This window comes from Phyllostomus discolor, chromosome 5 (genome assembly GCF_004126475.2).
Source record: "Phyllostomus discolor isolate MPI-MPIP mPhyDis1 chromosome 5, mPhyDis1.pri.v3, whole genome shotgun sequence".
Classification (NCBI taxonomy): Eukaryota; Metazoa; Chordata; class Mammalia; order Chiroptera; family Phyllostomidae; genus Phyllostomus; species Phyllostomus discolor.
The window spans coordinates 144,337,030-144,348,437 of record NC_040907.2 but is presented as its reverse complement, the minus strand read 5'-3'; the positions used below and the strand labels follow the sequence as shown (position 1 = coordinate 144,348,437).

The window sequence follows — 11,408 nt, the reverse complement described above, 5'->3', positions numbered from 1 at the left end:
TTTTTAGAGTAATACCAGCAAGGCCCCATCCCAGAGTAATTCAAATCATCTCTGGAAATGGGCCCCCCGACCTCAATGTTGGAAAGAAAGGTGATTTTGAAGTTCATGATGGGTGACATTAGGGCCTTGCTACATGGAATTTGAATACCAATCTTATTTTTCCAACTGTTGGAATGTTTGGATTCTTGGGAAAATCAATAGTGTTGTCTTTTGAATTTCTACAGTAAATATGTAAAACATAGCAATAGAGAAAAAAAGTGAAACATCCAACTGATTTAAAATCAGCTTGAAACACTGAATCTTCAGTAATAATAAGTGGTGCAGGAGATGGGTATCAGTCACAGTCTTTCCTCAGCCTTGGTACAATTGACTTTGTCTGGATAACTCTGTTGTGGGAAGCGGTGCTGAGCATTGTACAATGCTTACTCAGCATCACTAAGTATGTCCACTAGATGTCAGGAGCACCCTGTGGTTGCGACCATCAAAACTGTCTCCAGCCCAAGCTGGTGTGGATCAGTTGGTTGGATCATCATCCCTTAAATAAAAAGCTCATGGGTTTGCTTTCCTGCCAGACATGTACATAGGCTGCAGGTTCATTACCCAGTTAGGGCTCATACAAGAGGCAATTGGTGGATGTTTCTCACATCAATGTCTCTCTACTTCTCTCTTTCATTTCCTTCCACTTTCACTTAAATCAATGGGCATGACCTCGGGTGAAAAATAAATAAACACTTTCTCCAGATGTTGCCAAATGCACCCTGTTTTTGCCCTGAGTGGCAAAATTCTCCTCTTGTCTCTCACCTCCCCCAGCCCCAGTTGAAATTCCCTGCTACAAATGATACCTTCATGCATATGATGAATTTTATTTTTAATTAGTGTTTTTTCACAGCAGAGCCTGCAAGAGATAGCAGTGGATTTCAGGTAGCAGAGGAAAAGTTGAATAGAGATGAAGAGAAGTTGGGGATGCCAAGGCAATGCCAGTTCAGTGCTAGCTTTCAAGGCTTGTAAGGACAGGATACTGATCTTTCTTGGGGGGCAACGTTGTAAGCTGCATATGGAAACCCTCTGTGATTGACAGCTTGAGAACCCCAAGGCCTCCCAGGATATCCATCAGCACACCTGCCAGTGTACCCCAGGAGCAGCATCAAGTCCTGGATGACCCAGTGCCTCTTCCAAGTGATGCCTTCCTTGGAAGAGAAGCAGCTCCAGGTGTGCTCCCTTTTCAAAACTTTGCTTCACACCATTTGCTTTTACAACACACATACATTAGTACTTGTTTGCAAATTGAAAGTTTCCAAGAGAGTTTTCACCTTTGTGAAAAAGGGCAAAAAGAATAATGCTCATTGTTTATTTTGCACAGAGCCTCTCTAGAGGCTGCGCCCTACCCCAGCCACTGAGCTCCTTCCCCAGGAGCTACACTCCGCAGCTCAGCTTGAAACTGCCACAGCTGTGAGTTGTCTGTGAGCCTCTGTGCTTCAGCTCCATCACATTTGCAAAATATCTCCTAAGGTAATTGCCTGTTTGATTTAGGGCATTTTGCCTTACAGAAGATTTCATAGACATGCTTTCCTGCTGGATGGGGGTGAAATAAAATACATGTCTCTGAAGGTAGCACACAGAGAAGATGGTTAGCGCATGTTGAGCTCAAATCAGACGGAATGTGAAAGCAGTGTGTATTTCAGAGTCTAAGGAACAGGTCCCACAGAGTTCTCAGAGCCAGCAGCCAGCCTCAGGGCCCGCTCGTACCACTCCAGGGCTTCATGCATTTCTCCTTTCAATTTGTAGACAAACCCGAGGATGCTCAAGTTTTCTATGTCTGCTCCATTTCTTCGAAGTTTCCTTAAAACCAATTTCTCCAAAGCATTGAGACTCTTATTCCTTACAAATGATGAGTTTCCTTTGTTTATTGCTTTTAAATAATGGATAACTGCATTGACTTCAGATTTCACGTGAAATTCTTGAAATCGGCCATAGCGGAAATGAATATTTTGGTGTAGATGATCATGAAAGATCCCCATGCTCAACAGCTTCTGAAAAATATCCTCAGCCTTTCTGTGGTGGCCCATTTCTGCATACATCTCAGCCAGGTCGATATATACCATGTGAAATCCGGGCCTTAACTCCAAAGCCTTTTCAAATTCACAGATAGCCTTCTGAACTAATCTGTGGAAATTTTCTTCATCCCTTCCTCTGTGCTTCCAAGTGTTACCTTCCTTCATTTCAATCATTTGTGCCTTGTAGCAAAGCCCTACCTGGTGATGCAGGAAGGCAGAGGAGGGTGTTTTCTCCAAAGCCATTTTTAAGAAGTGAAGAGCTTTATCTACAGAGCCTTTTCTTCGGTAAAACTTGGCTGCATATCGATAGACATAGGTTTGAGAAGACATGCTGGTCAGTGCTTCTTCAATGTACTTCTCTCCCTCAGCTTCTTGTCCAATGTCCTGAAGCTTCACAGCAAGGAGTGCTTTCATATATGCATCCTCTGGATTTAGCTCGATGGCCCGTTTGAGGGGTTGCAGACAAAATGCCTGACCAGAATGTGACACTTTGATGAAGCCATCCAGACGAGAGACAGCAATTGCATACCCAGTGTTGAATTCTGGGTGTTCAGGGTCCACTTCCAGAGCCTTTTCAAAGCAGGCTTTAGCCCGTTCGTAGTTCTTTCCTCCACACTTCAGCAAGGCCCATCCTTCCTCACAGTCCATGTATGGACTGTCCACTGTGTAGCAGGAGAGGCTGGCAAACTCCTTGCAAGTGCTTTCCACCTTGTCCAAATACATCTGGGCTTCCTCCAGTCGGCCCAAGTGGTAACACAACCAGGCATAGTTGCCCCAGGTAACCAGTCTTCTCACGTGTGCTTGGCCATCCTGTTCTGTCTGGATTAAGTCTTCAGCTTGTTTCAAGCTCTGCAGGGCTTCCTTATTCTGGCCTTCCAGGTGTTTCACATAGGCCAGTAGGTTGTGCATCACCACACTACATTCTGTGTCTAGGAACTCAATTTCATCAAAGACCCTGTTTTCTAAATCAGTCATTTCAGCATCTTGAATTTGCAACTTCCATGTAAAATGGCATCTCAACTGCTCCAGCCTATCTTTGAGCTGATCTTCCTCAGTAGTCTTACTGTGAAAACACAAGCAGATTTTCTGTGTGAAGTGAGGCACTGCCAATGGAAATAAGCCAGATAGATTATTTTACATTTATAGCTTAGCCTAGAAAGGGGCACAGCCACCTCGATGTTTTTTCTTTCTTTCCCTTTTAGAGTTGCTCTATAGTTAACCCTTGAGCAACATGAGTTTGTATTGACTATGCCCATTTAAATCTACCTGGATTAGTTTCTATATAATCAGTCCTTCCTATCAGGGGTTTCACCTGCAAGGTACCAAACAGTTGTGTTTGAAAATACTACTGTGTTTGACCTGTGGTTGTTTGAATCTATGAATACAAAGGGCTGACTGCTGACTTTAAGGTTATAGTGAGTTTTCGACTGTGTGGGGATGGGGGTGGGAGCTGGGCTTGGCATGCCTACCTTCTGTCTTGTTCAAGGGTCAACTATATTTCTAAGACGTGCATGGAGTTTAAATGCAATTTTCTTGGTCCCATAGGCTGGCTCCAGCACTTCCTCTCCAAATAACCTCTTTTTGCCTCAATATCCTATTTGTAAAATAGGGATAATAATAGTTCTTATGGCACTGGGTTTGGTGAGGGGTAAGAAGCCACACGTGCAAAGCACTTAGAGCACATTATGTGCTATATAAGAGTTTCTTGGCCCTGACCAGGTAGCTCCAATGATTAGAACATTGGCTGGATACACCAAAGTTGCTGGTTCAATCTCTGGTCAGGGTACATACAAGAAGCAATTGATGAATGCATAAATAAGTGAAACAGCAACTCAATGGCACTCTCTCTCTCTCTCTCTCTCTCACTCTCTCTCAAAATCAATAAATACAATTTTTAAAAAGAGTTTTCTATTTTCCAACTAATTGAATTTGCACAGAATGCAGGTAGAAGTACACTACCTTAGGACCTTAGTCTGCAGATTATTCAAGAAGATAAGACAACTGAAAAGAGATAATTTTGACTAAGTACTTTTCCCACTAATTACTTCAAAACAATCATAAATTCACAGAGAGCAAAGGGAACACATAGTTTTAGTGCACCCTTCAGCAAGTTTCTTCCAATGATTACATCTTACACAACTATAGTACAGTATCAAAGTTAGGGAATTGAAATTGGTATAACATGGGCATAGTTCTATGTCATTTCATCACATGAATGAATCCTGGGAACCACCACCACCATCAAGATACAGAGCTCTCTGATTGTCACAGATGTCTCCCTTCTACTGTCCCTTTACAGTCACATCTGTCTCCTCCTTCCCTCCTGAGAAATCCACAACCTCTGATAACCACTAACTTGTTCTTTATTTCTGGAATATTGTCATTTCAAGAGTGTCACACAGATGGAATCATGTAGTACATTACATTGGAGATTGTCTTTTTTCCCTTATCATTGACACTTGAATTGCTCCAAGTTTGGGCCTGTTACAAATAAATGTTCTGTGAATACTTTTCTATAGGCTTTTGTCTGTACAAACATACAAACAAAGTACATTTTTATTTCTCAGGGGAAAATGGCTAGGGGTGAAACAGCAAAGTCATGTGAAAGGTGTGTGCTCACATCTTCCAGAGATGGCTAAACTTGGTGGACTTCAAGGGAGAGACTCACAGCAATATGGGGATAGTAGGGGACTTAGCACCCCACTGACCACACTGGACACATCTTCCAGACAAAAAATCAGCAAGAAAACAGGGACCCTAACAACACACTAGATTGCATAGATTTAGTTGATATTTACAGAACATGTCAATCCAAAGCAGCAGAATGTACATTCCTTTTTTTTTTAAGATTTTATTTATTTATTTTTTAGACAGAGGGTAAGGGAAAGAAAAACAGAGGAAAGGAAACATCAATGTATGGTTGCCTCATGGGTGTCCTTCACAGGGGACCAGATCCACAACCAGGAATGTGCCCCGACTGGGAATTGAACCAGCTACCCTTTGCTTCGCAGTGTAGTGCTCAATCCACTGAGCTGTGCCAGCCAGGCAGAATATACATTGTTTTCAAGTGCACATGGAACATTCTTACACAAAGACCACATGTTAGGACACAAAATGAGTCTTCATGAATTCAACAAGATTGAACTTATGTCCAGTAGCTTGTCCGGTCATAATGGCATAAAATTAGAAATCAAGTAAGGAAAAAAAAATAAAAAACATTCAAACACATTGAGTCGAAATAGCATCTTATTAAACAATGAATGGGTTACCAATGAGATCAAAGAAGAAGGAAAACATGCCTGGAAACAAAGGAAATGAACACACATACACGACAACCCAAAATACACGGGACACAGTGAGAGCAGGCCTCAGAGGGAAGTTCATAGACCTGAAGAATCAAGAAAAATAGCATATAAACAGTCTAAGCCAACACTTAAAAGAACTGGTAAACAACAACAACAAGTAAAGCCAAGGGTAAGTAAAAGGAAGGGAATAATAAAAATCAGAGCAAAAGTAAATGGCATAGACACCCCCCAAAACAAAAATGAAACATCAGTGAAAGCAAGAGCTGGTTCTTTAAAAATATAAACAAGATTGATGAACTTTTAGCCAGTCTCATCAAGAAACAAAGAGAGATGACCAGTACATCAAATCAGGAATAAAAGCAGCAATGTAACAACTGACATCACAGAAGTAGAAAGAATTGGAAGATGAAACTATAAACAATAATATGCCCATAAAATGCACAATGTGGGCAAAATGGACAAATTCCTAGCAACATACGATCTTCCAAAGTCCATCAGGAGAATCAGAAAACCTTAATAGACAGATAATAAGTAATGAAATTGAAGCAGGAAGCAAAAAACTCCTAACAAACAAAAGTCATGGGCCGAATGGCTTCACAGGTGAATTTTAGCAAATGTTCAAAGAAGAACTAAAACCTCTCCTCAAAAGATTCCAAAAAGATTCAAGAGGATGTAAGATGTCCAAGCTCTTTTTACAAGGCTGGCATTGTCCTAATTCTAAAATCAGATAAAGATACTACAAAGAAAGAAAATCATAGGCCAATATCCTTGATGAGCATAGATGTCAGAGAAATATCAATTGATTGCCTCCCTTCTACGCTGTGACAATGATGGAACCCACAGCCTTTTTGTGTGCGGGACTGTACAACATGACAAGTAGGATTTATCAGGGGGCTACAAGTTTGGTTTAACATTCACAAATCGAAAAAAATAGTACATCACATAAGGAAAATATAACATAAAAAATCACATGCCCCTATCAATAGATGCACAAAATGTATTCAATAAAATCCACAACAAAGAAAGGCTCAGGACCAGGTGGCTTCACTAGTAAATTCCACCATACCTTTTAAGTGTCAGGAGCTCAGCTGAGTTGGGAGGGAGAGACAGTTGACCTTCCAGGGGTCAGAGTAGACAATTAAAGTACCCAGCCCAAAATGAAAGTGTTTTGCCTTTAATTGTTACCGTGATGGTATCAATGAGAGTGCACAATGGAGAAAATGCCAAATCCCGTGTTCCATCCCCCTACCCCAGCCCCCAGCATGGTACACAGGCTGAAGTTCAGGTAGATCAGCACAGATGTGGCTGAGAGGCCTGAGCAAAACTTTCTGGCAGTTAATGGACCCTGAAGTCTGAGGAAGGGTGGGGTTAAGTGCTAGGAGTGGAAAAGTACTGGGTACTGAGCATAGTGACATAAAGCATCTTGAAGTTTTGCCCCTCTGCTCCCCTCTATGGAAGTCTCAGCAGAAGTGCCTGAAGAGTAGCTCTGATCAAGGCCTCAAACAAAGAAGCCAAGGAGTGAGGGTGCCTGTCCTAGGATGCAGAAAAGTGAGAGGCATGTCAAGCCAGAGAGGCCCTGTGTCACTGACTAACCTCCCTTCAGACACAGCAGTCCATTGGCTGTGCACCAAGTCTGCTGTGGGAAAGGCAGCCTTCCCCTGTGACACCAGTCAGGAGAACCCTTGTAATTTCCTATGGCCGGGCCTAAAATAATTCACATGGGGATTTTCAACTAGGGCTTGGACTCTTCATTAAAAAAATAACACCAAAACTCTCCAAAAATTTAAATAGAGAGAACGCTATGCTTTCACACTCACAAATTCTAGGAGGCCAGCAGTACTCTGATACCAAGGCCAAATGAAGATAATAAGAAACAAATTAAACTACGACCAATTTCTTGTACAAATGTTCATGCAAAACCCTCAACAAAATACTGGCACACTGAATTTAACAGCTTAAGAAAAGGATTTTACACCCTGACCAGGTAGGATTTATTCCTGGAATGGAGGAATGGCTTCAATGTATGAAAATCAGTCAGTTTAGCATACCACATTAACAGAATAAACCGAAAAAAATCCACACCATCATCTCAGTTAATGTAGAAAAAGCATTTGAGAAAAATTCACTACCCTTTCATAATGCAAACACTCAAAATACTATAATAGAAGGAAACTACCACAACATAACAAATGCCACCTATTTGAAGTCCACGGCAAGCATCACACTCAGTGGTGAGGGGTTGAAAGCTTCTCCTGTAAGATGAGGAACAAGGTAAGGATGTTTGTTTGTGTCACTTTTATTCAACACAGCCCTGGAAGTCGTAATCAGAGCAATTAGTCAAGAATAAATATGTGCATCTACACTGGAAAGGAAGAAGTAAATATATATCTGTTCAAAAACAGTGTGACTTTGTACATGGACAATCCTAAATAATACGCACAAAAACTGTTAGAACTGATAAAAACTTTTAGCAAAATGGTAGTATACAAAATCAGCACGCCAAAATCACTTTTGTTTCTATACACTAGCAAAAACTATCTAGAAAGGAAAACAATTCCATTTACAAAGCATCAGAAAGAATAACATATTAAGAAATAAACTTTTGTAAGGAGGCAAAGATATACACTGAACACTACAACACATCACTGAAGAAAATGAAGAAAGATGCCAATAAAAGAAAAGGCAGATGGGAAGACGTAAACTATTAAGATGTAAATACCACACAAAGCAATCTACACATTTAATGCAATTCCCATCAAAGTTCCAATGATTTTTTTCCAAAATCCAAAAATCCAATTTCAAATAATCTGGAATCTGCCCTGGAGGCTGTGGTTCAGTGGACTGAGTGCCAGCCTGCAAACCAAAGGGTCTCTGGTTCGATCCCCAGTCCAGGGACATGCCTGGGTTGCAGGCCAGGTCCCCATGTGGGGTGAGTGAGAAGCAACTGAACATTGCTGTTTCTCTTCCACTCTTTCTCCCTCCCTTCCCCAGTCTCTAAAAATAAATAAATAAATAAATAAAATTTTGAAAAAATTCACATGGAATCTCAAGGAATCTCAAATAGACCAAGCCATCTTCAAAAAAACAAAGTTGGAGGTCTAACACTTTCTTGATTTCAAAACTTACTACAAGCTTTAGTAATTAAAATAGTGTGGCACTGGCATATAGACAGGCATATATAGAAGTACAATGGAAGAGAGAACCCAGAAATACACCTTCACATATGGTTGTATTAGCAGCAAGTGCTACCATAACAAAGTACCACAGACAAGATGGCATAACTAAAACAGATTTCCATTTTCATAGTTCTGGAGACTGGAAATCCTGGATTAAAGTGCCCACTTTGGTTCTGGGTGAGAACTCTCTTTCTGGCCTCTGCACATGGCCTTTCCTCCATGGTGCATGGTGTGGGAAAGTGACTGCTCTTCCTCTTCTTACAGGGACACCAACCCTGTAGGAATAAGGATCTACCCTTATGACCTCACTTAGCCTTTTTTTACAGGCCCTATTTTCAAATACAGCTACATCGGGATTAGGGCTTCAAAATAGGGATGGGGGGATACACTTTAGTCCCTAAGAACAGTCAAGTGATTTTTGACACATGTGTCAAGACCACTTAATGAAGAGAAACACATCAGTGTTTCAACAAATGTGTTGGAAAAAGTGTATATTCACATGGAAAAGAAGGAAGTTGGACTGTAACAGGACATAAATGAGCGATAGCCACTCCCCGGTAGCAGTCGGCTCAAGGTCGCGCGCCAACCTCCGCACTCTCCCTCTGGTCTCCAGGTCTCGAGCTAACCCCCAAATCCTGCTTCCGTAAGCCCAGGCTTCCCACCAACGACTGCGCTCCTACCCACTTCTCCCTCCACCTTTGCAGCAGGAATATAAGCAAGCCCCGTCCTGAGCTCGGGGCCCAGAATTTGGAGACTTTCTCCTCTGGGTCCACATGCATGAGTAAAACTGCACTTCTCAAACCCTGACGCTGTCTGAGTCGCTTTCCTGTAACATGTTGGTTCCCTGAGTAGGAAACGACTCACACGAGCAGGCTGTTGCCTCTGGTGAAGGCGGCTGTGAGGCGGGTGGTGGGGCCCAGAGGTGATGAGCAGGCGCATGCCCTGGTGATTTTGGGTCCTGAACATCCCGGGCTCCTCAGGCTCGGCTCCCAGACCGCTCCTTGACCCAGGGCTGGTGGGGTGTGAATTGGTGAAATCTGGGAAGGCGCCTATCTGGTAAGTGACCGGGGACCTGTGCCCGAGACCAGGCCATCCTTGTGGTGGAAAGAGGGCCTGAGATTATCACCCCTCAGGCCAGAAGGCCCAGGTAGGGTTCCCACTGTTCAGGCGGGTGGGAACGTGATAATCTCTGTGTGTCTGTGTGGTTGATTGTGCCTGTTGCTCCCCTGGCAAAAGCCTACGGAGTGGGAGTGAGCCCTAACCTGCAGTTCCTTGGTCTGTCATACAGCATGACAGCTGGGAGTTTAACCCGAATTCTACCCGGGCAGCTGTAGCTAATACAGACCCAAGTCCCTCGAGAGAGGAGAAACCAGGCTGGTGACCCAAGAGTCCCTTCCCTTGTCTGTCAGCGCTGATCAGGAGAATTCTTCATGGGGGGCATGTCTCTGCCATGAGACCAGCTCTGAAAGAGCAAGTCTCTGCCATTGGGGTTGTTTCTGATCAGAAACCCTCTGCACTTGAAGACCTGTTTAAGGTCACCTATAAGACCTAGGAAAGGTCGCTGTAACCGGTTGGCGAGAATGCCTTTGCCACTCGGGACCCAGGAAGAGTCATTTGGGGCTGATGAGTGCTTCAGGCAGAAGCAAAGCAGCATGTCTCTGCCAAGAGACCCGGCCTGAAGGAGCATGTCTCTGCGAGGCACCGATGGACGCATTGGTGCAAGAGAATGCTTCTACGTGTGTTGTTCTGGAACTCTGTGTTTTGGATTTTGTTCTGTATCTGGTCTGAAAAGGAAATTGAGGATTCCAGGGAAGGTTGAAACTTCACAGTCTGTAGGAAAGTAAATGGGAAAATATAAAATACATAAATGAAGAATGAGTATGAGAGAAAGATTAGAAGGTTTGTGAAAGTTGCAGAAGGTCTGTGGGAAACTGTAAAGACAAATAGAAAAGTGAAAGTTTTAGGAAGGAATGGTGTAGTGAAAGTTAGTAATGGAATGTGTAAGGCATGGAAATGCTCAGTATTGGACATCAGAATGACGCAGCTAACTGTCTTGACAGTTTGTTTTCATTTGAAAGTTGAAACTGGTTTTGTAATATCATCAAAGATGTACAATTTACAGGTATGGTGGACCTGTCAAATTTCCATTGCTCAATGTCATTGCAGGAAAGACCTCGCAACTAAATGTCTTCCCAAAAGACAGTCTCATGGGCACAGAGTTGGTTTGGAGGTTATTGTGTGAATGAAATCTGTGTGTCCTTCTGTTTTCTTAGGACGTATGCCTATGACTTCATTACCTGAGTGATTGGTTGCAATATAAGCCCCACTTAAGAAGCCCATTTTTCATCATTGCCCCTGAAACTCAACGATTTGGCTAAACTAACTGGTTGGGTTGGTGAGTGGCTCGGACAGTCTGTGGGCTTCACTTTAGAACTGATTTTCCCTTTTCTGTCTTGATGGCTTGGACAGAAAGGGTTCAGATATCTGAAAGGAGAGAAATACTAATATATTCCCCTGAGCCTGAGTGAAGTATAATGGGCCACAGGAGATTTGGATAGGTGTAGCATGCCTTGTACACCTTCCTCCAGATAAGCTATTCTTTACTTAAGTCCTGCCTTCCTCATTTAGTGGTTATGATTTAATCGTGCCTTCCAACTCTTTCCAAATCTGTCATCTCCAGAATATGACCAGGATGCCAACGGTCCAGTAATGCCAGCCTTTGGACACCAAGCCTGTGACTTCCTGGTGACAGCCAACTGACCAGGACTCTGTAAGGTCCTTCCTATTACAGGAAGGACCCCATCTGTGCTGACCCCCCCCTTTCAAGAAAACCCTGACCCACGGGTAGGTAGGACAATGTCCATGTCCAGCCA

The 11,408-nt window shown here is 42.8% G+C and overlaps 1 protein-coding gene across 1 annotated transcript; it reads right to left on the bottom strand.

Moving 5' to 3' along the window:
• Positions 1–1,068: 1,068 nt before the first annotated feature.
• LOC114497848 (interferon-induced protein with tetratricopeptide repeats 1-like) lies at positions 1,069–3,113 on the bottom strand. Its single transcript, XM_028513793.2, has one exon. The coding sequence runs from the start codon at positions 3,027–3,029 to the stop codon at positions 1,686–1,688; it is 1,344 nt and encodes a 447-aa protein (XP_028369594.1). The 5' UTR covers positions 3,030–3,113; the 3' UTR covers positions 1,069–1,685.
• Between the last annotated feature and the right edge of the window lie 8,295 nt (positions 3,114–11,408).